This window comes from Melanotaenia boesemani, chromosome 7 (genome assembly GCF_017639745.1).
Source record: "Melanotaenia boesemani isolate fMelBoe1 chromosome 7, fMelBoe1.pri, whole genome shotgun sequence".
In the NCBI taxonomy this organism is placed as follows: Eukaryota; Metazoa; Chordata; class Actinopteri; order Atheriniformes; family Melanotaeniidae; genus Melanotaenia; species Melanotaenia boesemani.
The window spans coordinates 3,949,402-3,972,561 of record NC_055688.1 but is presented as its reverse complement, the minus strand read 5'-3'; the positions used below and the strand labels follow the sequence as shown (position 1 = coordinate 3,972,561).

The window sequence follows — 23,160 nt, the reverse complement described above, 5'->3', positions numbered from 1 at the left end:
TTTGTTAACTTCAGCTGGGCATTTAACTCCATCAGCTCCAGCCGACTGGTTAGCAGACTGCAAACACTGAAATTTGGAACCTCAGACTGCGGATCAAAGATTGTATAACAAACAGACCCCAGCATGTTAGAATGGGCACGTCCACATCCTCCACCATTATTCTCAACGCTGGTGTTCCTCAAGGCTGTGTCCTGAGCCCAATCCTCTTCATGCTGTACACCCATGACTGCATCGCCACAAACAACCTCATCAAATTTGCTGATGACACAACTGTTGTAGGACTGATCAGTAAAAATCATGAAGCACTGTACAGAGAAGAGGTCGGGATATTCATCCCAACCTTAATACCAGGAAAACTAAAGAAATCATCATTGATTTCAGGAAGGCGAGGACCACACAGAACTCAGGCCTGAACATCAGCAGGGAGGAGGTGGAGGGTGTCACAGATTCAAGTTCCTCAGAGGACCTGAGCTGGACCATCAACACCACCAACATCATCAAAAAAGCCCAGCAGCTTCTTTCTTCTTGAGAACGCTGAAGAGAAACAAGCTCCCCTTACCACTGCTGGAGAACTTCTACCACTGCGCAGGAGAAAGTGCTCTAACTTACGGCTGCATGCTGTGGTACCCCAGCTGCACTGCAGCAGATGAAGGAGCTGCATCGGGTCATCAAGACGGCTCAGAAAATAATTGACGCCCTACTCCCACACTTGGGCCACAAAGATCCAGAGCAACCCCACCCACTCAGGACACTCTGTTCACCACTCTCCCCTCTGAGAGGCTCAGAGTCATAAAAACAGATTCAAACACAGCTTCTTCCCCATGCCGTGAAGAGACTAGCACAGGAAATATGAATAGAAAGTAAATTTTGCATAATATGGGACCTTTAAAGGTAAATTGAGCTAAATTAGATGCTGTTGTTGCTCTTTCTGACCTGTGATGTGTCTGTCTGCAGCTGACTGAGGCTGCAGGCTGCACAGGTGTGCTGTGGACAAGAAAACAACCGAATTTGTGTCTCTCTGAAACAACCGGCCTCAAACGGAAGGAGATGAAGGAGAGCTGCTGGGAATTATCTTAGTGCTGTGGAGAAACACCCAAAAGAAAAACAAACATTCTGACAGCTTGATGAATGTTTAACCTCACCAGTCAGTCAGCAACATTACAATTTATAACATTCAGTGGACAAGCAGAGACCAGTTTGCAGCTCATTTTCATCTCCTCCTTTTTCATATTCTTGAAATAATCTGATGTAATGGCTCAGAGCAGTGCTGAGACTTTAGGACTTTAAACTGAACATAGAAACAAACATCAACTTGTTCAAACAGGGGCCAAAGTCAGCACACATTCAAAGTCCACATCTGTAGAAGAAACAGACGATCCTCAGCACTGCTGTGAGTATTTCTCTGCACTTTTTTCTGCATGTAAAAACAAATTCTGGGCTGTAAATGAGGCTGTGTTATGTGTGAGATACCTGCTGTAAGGAGGCTGTAAAAGTGTGTCACAGTGGACTTTGAACAGATTCAGTGGTTTCAGTCTTCTGTTAGACAGATTTCAACATGTTTTTGCACAACCAGAAATGTCACGATCAACAGATACGTGATCTTACTTGCTTGCTGAGACAGAAAGACAGTCGACGACCTATTTAAAATTAAATGCAACATTTCATAAAGATACTGGCATGTCCACCGTGGTGTTTGAAGGACGGAGATTTAACGTTTGTGGACCCTGACCACTGCTTGTTGGGACGTTGTGGGACGACAGAATGTTGTTTCATTCTCGTTTCTCCTGGACTGACGGAGCCCAATAAGCCTGCAAGCTGCTTTTGCAACGATGCGCCGTCACAGACGTGATCTGGCGTGTCTGCAGCCCGGCGAGTTACTTACTAAAACGTTTCCAAACCAACGCAAAAGATCAAGCTGGTCCGTTATAGCTTACATGGTGTATGTACGTCACTTGAGGTGCAGATTAATCTGTGCAAACTTACACATATTTTTCTTGTATTAGGAGTTACCACTAATGTGAAAAGTCTGCAACCAGCCGCCGCCACCCTCCCCTCGCCCTCCCTCTGCTTGTAGCTGTTGAGAACAACTGCACAAAACTGACGTTACTACATCTGCGATCGACTTGTTTTGCCTCACGTTAGGTCCCGGATGTGTGGCACAAAAGTTTGAATTTCAGATCTGAATTTAAATTTCAGATCTGAATTTAAATTTCAGATTTGAATTTGAATTTCAGATTTGAATTTGAATGGAGAACTGAAACTGAACTATGAAAATGAATTAGGGAATGAATTTTTTCAAATACAAAAGTTTCAACTTTACCAATATACACATTCAAAAAACAAAGATTCAATATCAAATATGGTCATTTGAATTCAGTTTTTTAAAGCAATTATTCAAACAGGCATATTCAGATTCAAATTGAATGATTCAAATTCAAATATAAAGAATTCAGATTCGCTCCCCAGTGGCACAAAGCTTATCCCATAGTTGTGACATGTCGCAGGCTCGTAATTAAAGAAAAACTACACAAAATAAAATTAAACTACAAAACAAAGAAAATATTGACCAAATATTTTTTAAATTTTATTTAATTTTATTATTGTTTGCTGTTCCAAACATTTTTAGGTCTTCTTTTAAGCAATTCTTTCTTTCTCTGTGGCCCAGGAGACGCAGGAGACAACAAAAGGGGGGCAAGAGGAGCAGGCTTGTAGCTTAGCTGTACATTTACACAGCGTCCTGACTTTTTTAAATTGAGGTTGTAAATGAGTGAAAGAATAATTCATTTATTTTCATCAGCTGTGTGATAATGTTGCTCAAATGGATGCAACAGAAAACTATTTGCCATGTTGATCACAGTGTGATATATATGATCTTATGATCTTATGAATTAGCATTTTCTGTAAATATGAATGTCAGTACTGATCAGCCCACACCATGAACACATGACCACAAACTATGTGTCCCCAGGTCCCATCAGCATGGAGCTGTCACCACCTCCATCAGGACTAGAAGCAGAATATGCAGCACTTTTCACCCCTGCATCGCTCCACTTCCTGCATGAGCTTATCTCCATATTCGATCCACAGGTGGATCAGGTAGAACGGATGATCATTCCTCTTCACTGGCCCAATATGTTTAAACTCAGACTGCTGTAACTTATTCTTTCCTCCTCAGATCCTGCAGCAGAGGGTGTCCAGAAAGGCCCACCTGGATCTTTCAGGTGACCTACCAAATTTCCTGGGAAGCACTGCACACATCAGGAACGACCCAACCTGGAGGGTGCTACCTGTTCCTCCCAGGCTCCAGAAAAGACATGTGGATATTGGAGATATGGCCCCCTGTGACACTCAGCGCTTCATCAGAGCTCTCCAGTCTCCAGCGCAGGGCATACAGGTACCTCATCTTCACCTTTCCATAGCAGCACAGTAAAACTAGAATATTTATTAAAACATTCTGATGGATGCTAATGCAGCTAATTCCAGTGAGATATTCACTTCCACGGTGGAAGGAGTGGATGGGGAGAGGGCTCGATCTCTCAGTAAGAAGACTGACAGAGAAAAGCAAACAGGGATAAATTGATACAGGACCTGCAAGGGCAGCCATGATGGAAAATACTTAGATGAACTCTAAGTATTTACACGCACATGCCAGGAACAACTGGCGTGTGCGTGATTCCAATAAGACACACAGAACTGAGCCTGATTGTTAACATTGCTATGACGACAGTGTCTCTTCATTCTCCACAGAGACACTCAGAAACACAGAGGCTCAGATTTCAGGCCTACCCATCGTACAAACAGCCACGGTTTGAAAATTTTGAATTGGAAAATTCTTGAACTGAAGTGGAAGAGAGGTCTGCTGAACACACAGACATCATTTTCAGGATATTACTGTCTTCTATGTAGTTATGGCAGGTTAAAAAGACTCTTCTGTGTTGAAAACCTAAGCTGAAAATAAATGGAAGTCAGTGGAGCCAGTGGTGGGTAAACTCTGCACTCTGATGTGATTTGAAAGAAAACCATAGAGCCTATCACAATATTGGTCACATAGGGTGAAAGAAGAGAAATATACCGGCGCTTGATGTATAATTTGTGTACGATCAGGAGAAATTATGGCTGTGAAAGAAGTCTGAGAAATTTTCTGAAAATATTTGAAGAACACTAAGGGTGTGATGTCATCACCATACAATGTGGAGGCTCTGTGGCAATTTCTGAAATTTAATGAGACTTAAACTGTGATTTTATCAAAACAACAAAATATATTAAAATGCACTTTTAGACACTTAAAGTTTTATCTTTTGCAACCTGTTCAAACTTTGATTTGAAGTTTTTACATGAAAGTAGGCCTGAGTTATTGGGCTCCGAAGTGGGCTTGGTTCTTTGCTCATTTGTGTAAAACTAATTTCAACAAGCAGAATTTTGCATTTTTTTTTTGTTTTTGTTTTTTACAGTTTTCATAAACACTGTGGAGTGTACCACTACCAAAAGTCAGAGCACACTTCTCCCAACCAACCCGCACATTGTCATGTATTTTTTGTTTCTTTTCTCAAAACTGCACGACCAGTTACAGACATTTGTGACAGAAATGGAAGAAGCGGATTAATAAGTGGATTAAATATGAATAATTGTGACACGTGTGCCTTTTTACCCTCAGCATTGGCACCCATAATAAAAAAAATGGATCCAGCAAATGCAGAAATAATCTGTAGATTCTTTGTTTCCTCAGGTTGACTTTGATGATGGAAACTGTCCAACATTTTTCAATCAGGTCAAAGGTATTCACAACGTCATTAAAGCTGTCAACAAGCAGCTTCCTGGTGAGAGTGTTACTGAAATTAGCCATGAAGTTGCCTGAGTGGCATTTCTGTGGATCAGAGAAAAAGACTGCTTCATGTTCGCTTTGTTTTTCTTTGCGCCATGTGAAAACAGATGTTCCACACATTTCTCAGGCTCCGGTGCTGATGCTGCGTCCTCGTGCCTGGAACATGGTGGAACACAACATGATGGTAAAAACTCACTTTACTCTCCGCCTCTTTGAATTATTATGTGTCGCGTCAAAGTGCAGAGGTTGTGGGAAATGCTGATAAAAAATACTTTCATCTTATAATAATGTCATGTTTTTATCTGATTAACCTCATTAATTTGTGTTCTAAGTTCATGATACGTGTGCGGAGAAAAGTATTTGGGCCAAACAGTGAAATGACTACAAATAAAATTTCTGTTGAGCAGAAATTTATTGTTAGGCATCAAGTACTGAAACGGATGATAAAAGTCATATTCCACAGACACCTGCTGACTTTCCTGGTTTGTCCCTCTGCAGGTGGAGGGAAAAGAGGCTCCTGGTCCTCTGTTTGACTTTGGACTCCTCATGTTTCACTGTGGAAAGATGCTGTTTGAACACAAGTGTGGACCCTTTTTCTACCTGTCCAAAGTAACATAAACACACACAAACACACAGTTAAAATTGGTTTTATTGGTTTAATTTGGTCTCAGACTCTTTAAACTCTAAAATCCCTTTATATATATATATATATATATAATATATATATATATATATATATATAATATATATATATATATATATATATATATATATATATATATATATATATAATGGCTGTCAAATGTTTAAATTTTTTAATCAGATTAATCACATCTTTTAAATTCATCAATCTCAATTATTCACCATTTGCAAGTTTTTGTATGCCTGAAATTTGCCCATTTTACTTTATTGTATCACCAGAACGAGCTGGTGCTACAAATATTTAGTGTTATTAACAAATATTTAGTGTTAACTGACCTTCCCTTGGGTAAACGTCAGATGTCCAATGGTCAGTAAATGCAGCATGTAATGTACTTCTATGTTGTTCCAAATCATCTCTACCATGCTCTAGATCATAATTCAGAATTCATAAATCATCATCCCACCAACCGTCTCCATGGTGATAATTTCTGTCCTAAAGCAGCAGATGTGACGAATGAAGTTAAACAGCCGACATTGATGAATAAACTCTGATAAAACTGATGATCTGGATAAAAACAGGATTTTCCTTTTATCATTGAAGTGTGAGTGTTTGTGCAGCAGTGATAAAGTCCTACAGCAGCTTCACCCAAAGTAAACACCTGCTGATAAAACACATCGTTGGCTGCTTGTTTTACATGTTTTTCTTTTCTTCTTTTTTTTTTTTTACATTAGATGATAACTTTAGTTGTAATAATCGGTTCAATATTTCATAAAATCTAGACCTAAAAGAAAAGGTCTCATCTGTGTCCCTCTTCTTTTGGTCAGTCCTCCTGCCTGGCCCCCCATCAGAACTTTTCTAGACCCGCCCCTACATAGCTGAAGTATAATCCCTGTCTACCACCAGCCAGCTACTGTGTTAGAGAAGGTCCTGCCAACAATAAGGTAATGAGGTAAATATGTGACGGTGTGAACCAGGAACCGCTAGTTTCCTCCTTCTCAGCTGAACCATAAACAAACGTAACAAGAGAAAAGCCGATCAGCTGATCACCGAGGGAGCTGACCAGAGATCCTCTAGAGCACAAACTTTGTGAAAACACAGCTGGACTGTCGCAAATTAAAAAAGAATATGGGAAAAGTGCGGGTGTGGAACCCTCTCACCAGGAAAAGAGTGTGTGTTAAAACATGGGTCGCTCCATTAACGCCGAGTTTATTCTCAAGTCCATCCAAAGAGCCACCCGGCTCATCTTTTCCATCTTGCTTCTCCACACCCCGCCGTCATTACAGAGGAATGACGGATGTCTGGGGCTAGTCATGTTGTGCATACGTTAATTGTGTTAACAATTTTATGAGCTTGACTACATAAATTAGTTACTGCCGTTAATACGTTATTTTTGACAGCCCTAATATATATACATATATATATATATATATATATATATATATTCAGTTGGACATGTTGTGTGTTCAGAGATGCTGTTCTGCAGACTTTGGTTGGAACCAGAGCTTATTGGACTTCCTCATCTCTAACCAGTCTGCCCATTCTCCTCTGACCTCTGACATCAACCAGACATTCTGGTCCAGACAACTGCTCCTCGCTGGGTATTTTCTCTTCTTCAGATCATTCTCTGGAAACCCTAGAGATGGTTGTGTGTGAAAATCCCAGTAAATACTCAGACCAACAACCATGCCACATTCAAAGTCACTTAAATCCTCTTTCTTCCTCATTCTGATGCTAAGTTTGCTCAGCAAGTCGTCTTCATCACGTCTACATGAGTAGATGTGTTGAGTTGCAGTCATGTGATTTTGCATTTATATTTCAGTGTTATATCTGCTTTAATTTGGCATTTTTCCACTGTTGTCCTCTGGTTTGGAGGTGGAAAGCTTCATGGAGGCCAGACTATGGAACAAGATATTTGTGTGGACACAGCAGAAGGTCTGCCTGCACATCCGACCCGGTTTCTGCACGTTCTGTCACAAACTAATGCAGGACTAGCTGTTTAACTAATTGTCTCTGGGTAAATGTGTGTGTAGCTGGGCCTTCCACTGGGAAGCATCAAGGCTACGGTGCTGATTGAAAATGTGTTGGCATCCTTTGAGATGGAGGAGATTCTCTACGAGCTGCGAGAACATTCAGCTGGACTCAACTGTGGAATCTGGGATTATTCAGCTTCCTTCGTCAATAAGTTTGGTAAGACAAACTGCTGGAAGTCGAGACCACCCTCATGACCCCAGACGTTTTAACTGAGCCAGATATTTCATGCTTCACCTCCAGGTCACCGTCCGGCCTTCCTGCTTCCTGACCGCAGTAAATACGTCAACATAGGGAAGCGTTTCCTACGCAGCTACATGGACCTGCTGGTTCAGACGTGCCATCGACGGGGAGCGCTGGCTACAGGAGGCATGGCTGCTTTGCTGCTGCCTCAGGACGTCCACGCCGACTCCTACAGCAGAGTGCTGGCTTCTGTAAAAAGGTACCAACATCTGTAATGGCCCACAAGTTCGTATTTACAGGGACTCTGTTACAACCCAGAGGTCTGTGGGAAGACAGCAGGTGGACAAAGAAAAGGCCTCAGAACGGATGGTAAAGATAGAAAATATGGAGAGCAAATAGACTCAATAACAATTTGGGTTCTTGTAAATGTGTTTGAATCCACACAAATATCAAGCAATTTGAACAAGTGAAATAAATTTAATCATGTGCACATCACAAACGGTACAAACATGAATATTTTACACACATATTTTTACCTTCAACCTCACAGATGAAGATTTTCTGGTTCAAAAGCTTCCTGTGCAGACACATCACTGAGTGCATGGTGAAGTTAAAGTATGATGAAGAACTGGTCATTGAAAGCATCTTTCCCAACATACCCCTTAAATTAGATTAACATCCAGATGACCCAGCATTCCACCAGTATGTAAATGCAGCATGTGTTTATGCAACTGAGTCTCAAGGACTCCCTCTGCTCACACATGCTGATCCCCTGCACATCAGGTGATGCATGCACACACATTTAACAAGCTTTTGAATCTGAAAATCATCACATCTGGGGAGGTTGAAGGTATAAAATCTAATTTAGTCAATCCTTGTGAAGTTTGCTTGTCTTTGCAGCTTTATTCCAATCCCTGCAACTTTAAAGCAACACTCACAGCGCTTTTCTGTTTTATCTGATTTACAATCAACATCATCAGCTTTACGGCAGCATTGTGTGCAACAAAATGCGTCCATTAACCCTTTAACGCTTGAACCATAAAATAATAGACAGAAATGGGTTTTTTTTTTTCTTCTAATTCTTTATTGGACCCTTTAAAGAAAATGTTAAAGAAATTCATATCTGCCCCGTTTATTTAAAGTGCAACCTTCTACTTTTTGCACAACTCCACCCTCTGCCGAATTTGAAAAAATGCTTGAAACTGCAAGGGTTGAGGTGGGAGATGTGGGGTGATCAGGGGGCGGAGATGTGGGCGGAGAGTGGGCGGGGGCGGGATGCACAGGCAGGAAATGATTTACAGACAGCAGCTCAGCTCACTGACAAGATGGAAAACTAGATTCACAAAGGCAGCTACAGAGCGTCTTTGACGTGGGAAGACCTTTCCTCCCCGCCTGAATCTTCCTAAGCTACACATGTACCCAGGTGGTGCTGAACGTATCAGTGTGAGCTGTTTTAGCGCTGTTTAGCTGCCTGTCAGCAAGCTCCAGCAGCTCGCGGAGTGACTGTGGAGACTCGAGGCAGTTTTGGCAGCTGCTGGAAAGTTGCTGCTGCTTACGATTTGACGTGCTGTCTGTCGCCAGATGAGGATCAGCAGGTAAATAATAAAGTCTGGTGTTACTTTTACCACCCCTCAGAAGCCACAAATCTGTCCCATTGCAGGAAAGATTTCATTGGAAACTCAGTGAAAGAATAGAAGTCTGAAACTAGCAGGTCTACACCAGATAAGTCACATCCCTTCATATGTGTTGGTGGGCGTGGCTTCTATGCCGGCAAGGTGAGAGGACCCGCCTCCCTGCATCTGGATAGGAAGGGGGCTGTGTGTTTTTTAAAGTTTCTTGTGAAGTAGATCAGTGATTCCTAAACCTGGTCCTCAAGGCCCACCATCTTGCAGGTCTTAAACGCTCTCCCTGCTGCAACACACCTGATTCAAATTAATGGCTCATCAGCAGACTTGTGCAGAGCTTGTCAGAGATCCATAGAATTTGAATCAGGTGTGTTTGCACCAGGGAGACATCTAAGACCTGCAGGATGGTTGGGCCTTGAGGACCAAGACTGGGAATCACTGATGTAGATAACCTCTCTATGTCACGAAAATACATTAACCTGGATTTACCCTCTAGAGGGCGCTATGAGCCATTTTTTTACCCACAAAATCCCATTTTAAAGTAGTAAACTAAAAAATTACTAATATTATTAGTTTTTCATCACAATTAATTAATTAACTGTCTTGTTTACAGCTCAAAAACACTTTTTTTGGGTGCACTACCCTTTAATGTGTTAAGTCAGGATTACTGTAATGCAAATTGTATCCCGCCAGGGGACAGAAGACAAACATCAGATTGTTTATACAGGATTTTGAACAATACTTTTACTAAATTGCGCTGTTGCAATAGGTTTCAGAAACTGTATCTGTCAACTATGATACATTAAGTGTTAGAGGGTTGAGCATTTTTCTACACCAAAACCGGCCAGGGAATGTTTGAAAATCTCAAAAAAAAAAAAAAAAAAAAAAAAAGTTGGAGGGACTGTGTTATCTGTGCATGTGTAAAGCCATTTTACATTTACAAGTGTTTGATGTGTGGATTCAAACATAAAATTACTCACAAACTGTTTTACACATTTGTAATTTGGCCCCATACTGTTTCCTATGCTGGGCAGAGCTTCAACACCTGCCTCGAACCTGGAGATCTGCTCAACCTGGAAAATCCTCAGATTCAATCATTTCTTAACAGAAGAAAGTTTCTTCTTGCTGCATCATGTTGATTAACCACAGAGAAAACTGGATCTGCTCCCTCTTTCAGACTGAAGCTGCTGGAAATCCATGCAGGTGTAGATGGTTTCATGGTGTATGACCTGAACCTGATCGAGCCGATGCAGGAAGTAAGGACCTGATCATGTCAGCTGTCTTTACTTCATTTAAATTTTCCAGTCTTAATGCAGATGCTTGTCCTGCTGCAGCTCTTCCAGATCCACACTGAAGGAGACAACCAGCTGCACCAGCTTCGAGGTGACGTGAGGGTGACTCCTGAGGACCTGCTGTCCATGCCTTCAGTCAGTGGCTGTGTATTCATCACTAAGCACCATCCACATTATTAACCAGAGCAATCAGACTGAGGGTGTTGGGTGTGGTGTGTGTTTTTCTCTCAGGGAGGAGTGACTTTGTTTGGTTTGAGGTATAACATTGCGGTTGGAGTCCCTTTGTTAACGCTTGGCTTCTCAGGTAGGTGCAAGAAACTGTGTAAGGTTGCATCTCTGTGCACGGACGGACCGTTAAAGACACGCTCTGTTTCCCAGGAAAAGGCCACTTTTTCTACAAGGGTCAGGTGGAAGATTCAGCCACTGCAGAGATTTCCAGATCACATGGTGGGTCAGGACTGCCCAGTCCCCATGTTCTGTATTAATCTGAGCCTCAGTGAATGGCGCTATATTTATTTTTATTTTTAGAGACTGAAGTCAGGTTGGTTCAGGTCCAACAACACTTGCAGGAACCTCTGCATCAAACTTTTTCCTCTCGGTCCCTTATGAAAAATCCATGACTCCCAAATCTTAGTCTAAAACTTGGTAGCTATGGCAGCCATGGTAATCCTGTACTGAAATTCTGTTTGTGTTTTTTTTTTTTTTTTTCTAAAATGAAGCTGGATTTGTCCAAATCCAACCTTGAAACAGAATTGTATAATATATAATAATTACATATTATTAAAATATATTATTTATACATATTTTATTATTATTATTTAGTTATTGCCTTTTTTTATTTATAGTCTTGACTGTTGCAACTCTTCTTCTGGGAATCATCCAGGGCTCCAACGTTTACCTGGTACAAAATAATTTGTAACTTGTGAAAGATGAGAGCACATTACCCGAATTTTAGCTTCCAGTTTGTTTAGTGTTTAGTTTGTTTTGGTCTCTGTCCCAAAAACACCATATAAACCTACATACATACAAATCTACATACATATATACATACATACATTCATACATACATACATACTTACGTACAAACCTACAAACATCAGTTCAGTCAGTTCAGTTTATTTGCCATTTACAGTATAAGAAACCACATTGAAAAACAGTTGCAAAGAGGTCAAAGTGCACTGTCAACATTTAATAGACAAAACATACGAAACACAAGCTAAAAAATACAACACATGGGCACGTCCTAAAAATGCATAATACTAAGAAACAATAAAAACACTATATAAATAAATAGCTGTAAAAGAGGTAGCTAAAACAGTAAGTTGCATGTCTGAGGTATTTCAAAGTGGATTATTTAAAGTCATGACAGCTTGTGGAAAATTTTTTTAACATGTCGAGATGTAGTGCATTTAATAGCACAATATTGTTTCCCTGAAGGCAGGGAAACAATATACGTACATACATGCATACATACAAACCTACATACATATATACATATGTAACTGCAGAAAACCTCATTGCAAGGAACATTACTTCACAGTTTGCGGCTCCTGCCTCCCCTGAACTGTTCTTGTTATGTTGTTATCATTGTTGTTATTGTTAAATTAATTTCTAGATATTGTTCATATTCTATTTTCTGTTAGCCTTCATGGTCTTATAATGAATGGCTTGTCTTGTTTATATGAACCGTAGGTGAAGCTCTTTGTTACAACACACATAAAATGAGATTGTTTGATATGTGTGATGAGGACTGATGAAGGTTTTAAAAAAGCAATAAATGACAATAAAATAATTTATTTTAGAATTTATTTAGTGTAAAGTATAACTTGATTTTGTGTGCATATTTTGTGCAGAAGGTTGCAAAGCTTAGTATTTGACACTTAGCAAAACTAATAATGCGTATAAATTACTTTCTAAGCTAATCTTTAACTTGTACCAAGCCACAATCATCATAACATAAATTATCCAGTTATCATAAAATATACTGAAAACTTATTCATTTTTCCATAAAATGGAGATGCACCATGACCAAAGCTCGGCAATGTAGAGGTTGAAAAGGTTAAAAATTCATTTATCATTGATGTGGATGACTAGAACTGATGCTGGTTTGAAGAATAAAAAAGTTAAATAAATAAATAAATATTTTTATATGACTTTTTTGACACACATTTATGTGTGTTAGGGTACAAAACAGGAGTATTTGACACTGAGCAAAAACTAATAATGCATATAAATTAATTTCTTTGCTAATATTTAACACATACCAGGGTGCAATAACCAAACCATAAATAATCCAGTTAGCATAAAATATTTTAAAATTGTATTCATTTTTTGTGGTATTAGATCATAAAATGGAGGTGCACCATAACCAAAGCTCGGCAATGAAGGGGTTAAAAAGGTTTAAACATTCATTAATCATTGATATGGATTATTAGAACTGATGCTGGTTTGAAGAATAAAAAAGTAAAAAAAAAAATAAATATATAGGAAAAAACTTTTGTGACTTATTTTTGTCATACACATTTATGTGTGTTAGGGTGCAAAAGGTTTTTTTTTTTAAAGAGGTGCACTAAGGTTAAACATAGGACTTACAAAAAACAAAAGAACAAAAAAAAAAAAAAAAAAAAAAAAAGAAAAAAAAGCACTGCCTCTAGCACTGCATGACAGCACCTGGGCCCAACTGGACTCCCAGCAGTCTGACTGCCACTTAATGATGACGTCCCATCTTGTTTGAAATTCTTGCTTGTGTTGTTCTTACTCTCAAATGTAAGTCGCTTGGATAAAAGTGTCTGCTAATGACTGTAAAATAGAATAGAATAGATACATAAATTACATACATACATACATAAAAAAGTATTTAGTCAGCTACCAATTCTTGATTCTTTGATTATTTGGTGTTTTCTGCACCCTTTACCTTCGTCCGGTGTGTTAGTTGTGATTTGGTTGTGTTGTGCAGGACTTCAGACATTCTTACTGTAGTTTGCTTTATGAATAAAATGGGATGGAAACGGACAGATCAGACTTTAGGAGCACAGCTCAGGAGGCTAATCAAACAAACTGATAAAAGGACATTTAGAAATTTATTCAGCTTCAAATTTCCTCTCAAATTATATATATATATCTTTCTTTATTTGAGCAGAGTTTTGCAAAACAAATTTTGACAAGTACATCAGCTTTATAATCCAAAAAAAAAAAGAAAAAATAATAATAAACACAAAACTTGCCCAAATGGAGTAGACCGAAGCAGAATGCTTATAGATGTCTACCCCTAGCAGCAATTATAAAATATAATATTATAAAATTATAAATTTTTAATTCTCAAATTCTGAGCTGCAGTTCGATGGTTTTGCTGAATCTGAGGAGGAAGTTTAACAGATGTGTGTGTGTGTGTGTGTCTGTGTGTGTGCGTCAGGTGTGGCAGTGGATCCGCCATCAGACTCGGCTGGAGGACGACAGCAGGGTGGTGAGCAGGCGGCTGGTGACGGACATCACAGGGGAGCTCATGATGGAGCTCGGTGTTCACTGTCGCTCTGATTGGTGAGCCTTTTTTCCAGTCTGTACCACAGAGGACATTTCACCAGCGTCAGCTACATGATCGGTGGCTTTATGTGACAGAGTGGAACACTCTGGGGGGATGTTGCTAGTCTGAAAGGTTCTTTCAACAGAGTTCCCGTCAGAGAAAAGGGAGAAGTTAATTCTGAGCATACTTTAATTTTGAAGTTGGTTTACAGGATGGATGATTGCACTATGGTGGATGTAGGTGGTGGAAGGTGTGTATGTGTGTGTGTGGTTTTCACTTATGCACGCACACGGTGGGCAACCATCTCTTAAAATGCAGTCTCAGTACAGAGGATATGATCAGAAAGCAAGGTAACATTGCTAATATGGCAAGTGTCAAAATAAAACAACCCAGAAAAACTGGCGCCCACCATATGCAGATGAAGTGCGAGTAGAAATCCAGCTTAAGACGTTGGTGTTGGACGGTAATGTAAAGTCCTCTACAGATCAGATGCTGTTACTGGTTTAAGCTTCTGTTTCTAATAACCTCACATACCCTCGTCCTGGTAACTGACGCGGACTGACTGATGAGTGGTGATTTTTCTGACTCGCTCAGGAAAAAAACAAGCCAAAAAACGGTAAATCAGGGCTGTAGATTCTTTAATTACAGAGTTACAGTCTTTGCTCTGATAGACACGCTGTCTGTATCTGGTATTTGTTAAGAAATTCTTCCCAACACCAAGCACTGCTAAGCTAAACCTTCAATACAAGGAAGAACCACAGAGCGTTATTTAATGTACTCAATTTTACTTTGCAAAGGAGTATGCACACCATACAAGTATAACACACACACTGAGTTGTTTTACACATCACAAGATATTATAAAGGGAGGTTCACAAAGTCCTTCCCTCGAACATAAAACACTTCAGAATTACACAGGTCTCAGGTTACAGCATTTTCCACCAAGATGAGATATGAAAAAATAAGAGGCATGGGTAGGTTAGTGTCCGGTCTCCTCCTGATACAATCATGTCCTTTCATCTTGTCCATGGCCTTGACTTTCTGTTCCCAGGCATAAACCAGCACACACATGCAAAATTTAGCTTGAGTGTATATTTCTAAATCTTGAAAAACATATTGATTGGTAAAAATTATAATGAATCGCATATAATAGTAAAACATAATGATAATACACAGTATTCCTCAGCAAACTAACCACAAAAAAGTTTCACTGTTCAGAATAAAACATCATGAGAAAAGGTTATTGTTTAAGATGACATGATGCTGTGATGGATTGGCGACCCGTCCAGGATGCACCCTGTCTCTCGCCCTGTAGCTGCTGGGATAGGCGTTAGCTTCCCCCCAACCCTAAAATGAAATAAACGGTATAGAAAATCAATGAATGGCATGATGCACCATCGGCTGATGGGTTGGGACAACCCTGGTCCAATTTAACCCCTGCAGCTCACCTCTAGGAAGCTATGCCTGCTGGCCCTGGTTAGACAGTCCCAGCTGTACTTTTCCTCACAATGTAAAGTTTGGTTGTGGACACAGAGAATCTCTGCCCTCTTTGCTTTATGATTGGTTAGGGATTAGAGAAATCTGATTAAGAAGATGTGTAAAATGTGGGACAAATATTTTGCCAAATTTACTTGATTTTATACATGCAGAATGAATCTATTTATACCTGTAATTGTTACAGTTTTAAATGTCGAGATACAGGTTATAAATTTTTTATCCGTATTGTAGCTCCATGCAGATCTGTCACCACAGAGACAGTTCTCCGATCTCCACACTAATAGTTCTCTGATCCTGGTTCTGCTTTTGGATGTTTCTCTGTTTTCCTCAGGTCCAAACGCAGGTTACACACCGCAGCCGACATGTTTCTGGAGGTGGTCCTGAAGAAACACTTCCCAGAGTTCATCACCTCCTACCTGAATCAGGACCACACCTTCCTCAGCTTCCAGAACCTTCTGCAAGAGGAGGTTCTGGAAACAGACCAGCAGCGGGCCAAACTGTGAGGATCGGGCTGGAGGACAGATTCATCCAAAACACACACACACCCTGATCAGTTCTGGTTCTTACCGAGTTCAGAGAACAGAGATGGAGCTGGTTTGAGTGTAAATAATTTACAATAAAGAAAAAAAATCCTGAAAATTAAGCTGCTCATGAAAATCACTAAATGTATAAAGATCAAACCGACCCAACCTAAAATACCAGAACTTTACAGGCTGCTACACCAGCAGTGATCTCCAACCAGAACTAGACCTGGCCCTTAATATGAAGGTGATGATCATCTCATTACAAACACCGCAGAACCAGATAGAACCAAACAGAACCAGACAGAACAGGATAAAACCAGATAGAACCAAACAGAACCAGACAGAACCAGATAAAACCAGACAGAACCAGACAGAACCAGACAAAGCCTGATAAAACAAGACAGAACAAAACAGAACCAGACAGAACCAGATAAAACCAGACAGAACCAAACAGAACCAGACAGAACCAGATAAAACCAGACAGAACCAGACAGAACCAGAAAAAACCAGACAGAACCAGATAAACCCAGATAGAACCAGACAAAGCCAGATAAAACCAGACAGAACAAGATAGAACCAGATGGAACCAGATAGAAACAGACAGAACAAGATAGAACCATATAGAACCAGACAGAACCAGACAAAACCAGACAGAACCAGATAAGACCAGACGGAACAAGATAGAACCATACAGAACCAGACAAAACCAGACAGAACATGATAGAACCAGACGGAACCAGATAAAACCAAACAGGACCACATAAAACCAGACAGAACCAGATAAAACCAGACAGAACCAAACAGAACCAGACAGAACCAAACAGAACCAGATAGAACCATATAGAACCAGACAGAACCAGATAAAACCAGACAGAACAACATAGAAACAGACAAAACCAGACAGAACCAGATAAGACCAGACAGAACCAGATAGAACCAGACGGAACAAGATAGAACCATACAGAACCAGACAAAACCAGACAGAACATGATAGAACCAGACGGAACCAGATAAAACCAAACAGAACCACATAAAACCAGACAGAACCAGATAAAACAGATGGAACCAGATAAAACCAAATGGAACCAGATATAACCAGTCAGAACAAGCTAGAACCAGACAACAGAACAAATAAACCTTTCAAAGTTCTCCTTCATCCCTGAAGGATGGAAGGAAAATATAAAATAAATCAGTTTTTGATTTTCATACTATTCTTAACTGGTACAGTTTAAATATTTTCCATCAAATGGTGAAACGTCTCAGTTTCAACATTTGATATGGTTTTTATGTTCGACTGGGAATAAAACATGAGTTGATGAAATTTGGAAATCATTGTATTCTGTTTTATGAAATTATGAAAAACTCAAAATACTTTAAACATAGGCCAATCATAAGGGACTACTTTGTTTAACCGTGCTGCATCACAGGAGTGCATGTCAGGTCTGGAAGAGGTGCGCATCAAGCCTGCATGGACCTACCTACGGCAGCATCACATATGAAATCACATGAAACACATTTGCACCACATGAAAATGTTTTAGAACCATGTTTCCACCTGTGGAGCAAATTTCCACGGGTGGAAACATGATAATATTCCTGTTTTAACTATTTATATGAAAAGAGACAGAGACAAAACATATTATTGATGTTATTCTGGAAATAAAAAGCTTTAAAGAATCCTCCAGGGTTGTAGGTGTCTTTGAATGCACAGTCTGTGTTTGAAATGGCAGAAAATGTAGAACATCTCAGTAAAAGAGAGGCTCAGCATGATCTGGTATGAACTGCTCCAGTCTTCACTGAAAAGGTTCACACATGAAACAACACACTCAAGACTTCTCAAGAACAACACAAAAACTTTGGCTGGCGTTGTACGGCTCTGATGAGAGGACAATCTGGTGGTGTTCTGACTGGAGGAAGTAGGCACTGGTAGACATCTGCAGCAGGTGAGTGGAATCCATGATTAGCACCACCACACCTAGCAGGAAGTCCCAGAGCCACAGAGGAAGCAAACAAAAACCACATTTCCTCGTGTGCATGCAGATCACATGTGATCTACATGTGTTCTCCATTTGCTTCCCAATGAAATGTTCAGAAACCACATGTGGATTTTGTTTAAGCAGACTCATTGCTTGTTAAAAGTTTCTTAGACAGTGCTGAACTTGTGGTATTTAATATGGTTTATCAGCATAGGAAAAAGAAGCTGAGTTTGTTGAGTTTCAAGGTTCTTTCGGGGACTGTACTTAAACTATCCTGATATACACAGTGGTATGGTGATTTGAAAAGGTATAAGACCTTTTCAAATCACCAAACATATTTTCAGTTCAGATATTCCTTAAGGAGATGAGATCTGTTTATTCGGGACAAGGCTAAGTTGGATCTATAAAGAAGATTTCTGTTAGTCTGACTTAAAAGCACATCCCACTAATACATTTTCCTTCCAGATGTGGCTCCATTTAAAAGGGAAATAAACAGTTTCCAACAGTATCAGATTTATTATCAAGAAGCTTATTTACAACAAAGAAATAATCCACCAAATACTCATTAACTGATGTTTTCTGCTAAGTTCACCATCTGTTTGTCTACTTTAGGGATCAGAGATGTGCTGAGGTAAAGAGCACAGGCAGAACTACATATCATATTAACTTATTTACATTTATAAGCATTTAAGTTTCATGTAACATTACATTTGAATTACACTGTGTTCCAAATAATTATGCACAAATGAATACAGTTTTTTTTTATCATCAAAAATGATATACTCAAAGGATAATCTGGATTGTATGGAACACGATGAAAACAGCAGAGTGTTTCAGATTTATTCTGCAAAATAGTTTCAAAAACAATAAATAATGTGTAAGAAACTAAAGATGTTCACCTGTTGTATTTCTTTGTCAGTGTGTATGAGACCATTTCTCTTAAAAAAAAGAAATAAAAATTTGTAAGCATTATATTTTGTGTTCCACTGGAATGAGATGCAATAATAAAGTCACCACACAGTCAAAGAGACTGGAGTAATCTGCCTTTAAAGCCCCCCAAGAAAACAGAAGAGACTTCACGTGATAAATTAACCAGGAGTGGCATCTGATTAAGTTTGCAACGATCTGTGAATTTTAGGAGGCATCTATGAAGGTAATAGGTGTGTTAATTTAATTAATAATTATTATGTATACAATAATCACAATAATAAACTATTTAATCATTATAATGTCAAAGTTTCTTGGGCTTCTTAAAAGACTTTACATTTATTTCAATTTGAAAATACTCAGATGAATCATAATTCCCTCCTGATGTTTGTAGGGGTGATACTTAAGAGGATACCTTTATGGGTGGTATTTAAGGGTTTAGAGAAATAAGTTTCCTATATGTTTTTTATTGGATGACTTCTTGTACAATCTACAAAAATAGATTGTGACACTTATGTTTTGGAAATATGGACAAACATGCCAATTCCATGTTCTCAGGTAAGACTGGGCTGGTCTGCAAAGTTTTGTCTGTGTTTCTTGATATAACAGAGTGGGTAAAAGGGATAAACTGGGTACAATATGTATTTTGGACAAAAGGAAGATGTCATTGACCATATTTGCTTTGTTTCATAAGATACAAATCAATGCAAATGCAAATGTGATGCAAAATACATCTATTTTAAAATATGCCATAAAACTTTTCATATCGTTTTCACCTTCACATAGTAGCTAGCATTAAATCAGTCACACAACTCTCATCAAAGATATGTTTGTTTACAATATTAACAATGTTTGGCACTGCACAGCAATACAATTACAAAAGAACCATCAGGTGACATTTTTAAAAATTATACTTACACGTTTAAGGGGAGCTTTAGTATTTCTAGATTAGGTTGCAGTTTTAACTTGCTATCTTATTAATTTCTTAAAGCAATGCTACATAAGTTTCCAGGCATAAAACTCTATTTTCATGTCATACTGATATTTATGATGCACATTTCTGGAGCTGTTATCACCCTGAGGCATCCCTAGGCTGAGAAACATTTTTTTCCCTTCAGCCCGGGACATCACTTTACAATTGTGTTTTGCTTTATGGCACAGTGTCACATGTCAGAGACTTTATATCAACACGTTGGCCATTTTGCACAGCAAAGAAAAACAAAGAGGACATTATCGAAGGCACAAGGAAAAGAACGTCACAGGGGAAGAGACGAGACAAGAGTCAATATCTGACTCACTTTTGAGGGCTGGAGAGAACTCAGAAAAGAGACAGGATGCAAGACGGATGTTAAATTAGCCATTTTTAGGGGCCAACAAAGTGTAAAAATCAGTCAATAGTGTGACTTTAAACAAAGAAAGTAATGTTTAACTTTTGAAAACTTACAATTATGTGTTTAAAGCTTAGTACATAATAAAATTGTGAATAAATTGTGATGTAAAGCATAATTTCAGGTAGGCATTTTAAAGCACATAAAGAAGATCTTCTCTCCTCTTTAGATTCAACTCATTTATAAAGATGGCTGAATACATTTAGACTTGCACAACTTCTCAATCCTTGAATTACCTATGAAGTAAAAAGCAGACAAAAATTAAAACATTAAATATTCTAAGTGGATATTTGCTCCTATGTACAACAGCATTTTACTCACAGTGCTTAGTTATTCGCTGGCAGAGGCATTTTTCAGATCTCCCTTCAACCTTGTCATTTCTGGGTATGAGCGGGCGGGGACACATATATTTGGCACTGGTAGTAGCTGCAATAAGAGAAAGGTGAGCACTGAAGTCATAATCTCAACATCTGTATGTATGTTTCCCTTACAATAATAATTAATAATAACATGGAACTGACAAGAACAGCTCTAAAAGATTTACAGCCAGACCTTAAAAAACAGGCAGCAAAAGAACCAGATTTACACTTGCATCTGCATGTGAGAAAGTCCCTCAAAGTAAATCCAGCAGAAGCAAATTCCCAGTAAACCAGGACGAGGATTTTCACTGGTTAAACTTTAAACCGTCCCAAAAAAACAAAGATCACAGAATAAATTAAACAGTCATGAACAGAGTTGTACACTGACTATTAATTACCAATTCAGCCTTTCTGTAAAACAACATCTGAGGTAACATGAACCTGCATGTGTCATAACAGTCAGCTATGTACTGCAGTTCTTTTGTTAGTAAAACAGCATATGCAGCTGTTAAGGTAAAAACAAATCCTTTTGATACATACTGGATGCACTGGTTGTGCTGATCACTAGAATGAGGAGCAGGAGAGTCGCAGCTGTCATCCTGGACATCATGGCAGATTTTTCTGTTTGCTTCAAAGTGTTGCAGTGGTCATGGGAGCGCAAAAACACAGTTTTATACCAGCCAAGAGTCCACATCCACGTGGTTCTGCATAATTTAATCATCCAGATAAGTCTTAGCATGTCTGAGGAAAGAGGTGAGAGGCAGGGGGGACTGGTTTTCATATACCTGTGCATGAATAGCTGTGCATGGGTTATTTTGGAAAATGTGATTGCCATGGTGGTAAAACTCAATCACACATAAGAATGAATGATAAAAATGACAAAATGTGGAGCTAAAGCTAAGTCGGCTGTTAGCCGGCTAAAAACCGTGGTTGTGCTACACTCTCCCTTCTTGCTGCGGATATTGGATACCTTGGATACCAAGATTAGATACATCTAAACGGATGAGTAGAAAAAATTCACACCCCCTCACAGTTTGTCATGAAGATAAATTTGACCTACTAATCCTAAAATGGATTTTTGTACCACGCTTTAAACATTTCTTCTGTTAAGTTGGTCTTTTTAACACGGGAGTCTATAGATGCTGACTCTGTTTTGGAGCCAGCCCCTAACGTTTACATTTTACCAGCGGCAGGTGCTGCTTGGTGCTTACGCTGTCTTGATAATGGTTTCTGCAGTTTTTGTCTGATATCTATTTGTGTTTTGTTTTTGTTTTTTTTTTAAGTTTTTCATCTTTGTTTTGGTTGTAAATGTCTTGCTTGGAGAAATATGACACAGTTTGCTCATGTGCTCAAACATCTACAGTTCATACAGATGCTGCTGCTGGAGATGTAACCAGGGGGGTGTTCCAACAACGTAGCTAAAGAAAGCCAGGCTGTATCGGGAAAGGCTCGCTTAAACTAACACCATCTCTGTATTACATTACACCTTTCAGCTGCATCTACCTGAGGCTAATCCAAGCGAGGCTTACATAGCCCGGCTATGTGGGAGGTCCTGAGGAACGTAGGAAGCCCTGATGAGTGGATGGTGGAAAAGAGGAGCTGCAGAAAAAGAGAGCAAGACGAGAGCTTCATTTTCTCAGCAGCTAAACAAAGAATGCTGATGGAGATCCTAGACGTGCGGTGGGGTTCATGGCTGGTGAGGCACCGACTCCTCTGGAGTCAGATTTACATTGTAAAAACTGAAAAGAGCTTCTTATTTCACTATTCATCCAACAGCATGCAACTACACCCCCGTGAGGTGAGGCAGGGTGCTGCCTGCCTCACCTGCTGACTTTTCTCTGCACTTTATTGTAGATCAGCAGGAATAATTCTCTCACACACACATTAAAGACATTACACAGACTGTAGAGAGTCATGGTGTATGACAAATATTTCTGTATAGTTCATATTGGCGATATTCCCCAGGGAACGAATATAACACCTTCTAATGGGGTTCTTAGGCAAGACCCTTAATGCCACTCCATAACCATTGTACGTCGCTTTGGATAAAAGTGTCAGCTAAATGACTGTAATGATATTCTGAGGAACAGAAACAGGCACAGTTTGTATTGGATCACCAGCCAGAGGAGAGGCACATCTCGCCACTACCTCACCCGGGATTTCTGACCTATATTTGATCGGGAATTTCCTCAATTTTTCCTCATTTCCTTTCTGCAAGGGACGCGGCATGACATGTTTTTACATGTTTAGCCCCTCCCCTGGTGATTGTCCACTCAGATAAGAATAAAAAAAATCTGATTATCAAGAGGAGCCTTATAACCATGAAGCTCCCCTTGGCAAAGCAAACACAGCAGCCAGACCATCATTCTGCCACCACC

The 23,160-nt window shown here is 39.4% G+C and overlaps 1 protein-coding gene across 1 annotated transcript; it reads left to right on the top strand.

The window, feature by feature from the left end:
* Window positions 1–1,240: 1,240 nt before the first annotated feature.
* Window positions 1,241–16,434, top strand: mlsl (malate synthase-like). The gene is made up of 15 exons (XM_041989868.1): window positions 1,241–1,390; window positions 2,969–3,096; window positions 3,176–3,394; window positions 4,727–4,817; window positions 4,930–5,006; window positions 5,321–5,431; window positions 7,338–7,397; window positions 7,496–7,652; window positions 7,737–7,935; window positions 10,479–10,557; window positions 10,636–10,728; window positions 10,825–10,897; window positions 10,972–11,036; window positions 14,003–14,130; window positions 15,941–16,434. The coding sequence occupies exons 2-15, from the start codon at window positions 2,980–2,982 to the stop codon at window positions 16,110–16,112; spliced, it is 1,641 nt and encodes a 546-aa protein (XP_041845802.1). The 5' UTR covers window positions 1,241–1,390; window positions 2,969–2,979; the 3' UTR covers window positions 16,113–16,434.
* Window positions 16,435–23,160: the final 6,726 nt, after the last annotated feature.

Excerpts from the sequence above, each read along its gene's own strand:
- mlsl (XM_041989868.1), top strand. The coding sequence starts at position 2,980 with ATGGAGCTGTCACCACCTCCATCAGGACTAGAAGCAGAATATGCAGCA. Across the intron at positions 10,729-10,824 it reads ACCTGCTGTCCATGCCTTCA|GGAGGAGTGACTTTGTTTGG; the intron begins GTCAGTGGCTGT and ends TTTTTCTCTCAG. Across the intron at positions 14,131-15,940 it reads GTTCACTGTCGCTCTGATTG|GTCCAAACGCAGGTTACACA; the intron begins GTGAGCCTTTTT and ends TGTTTTCCTCAG.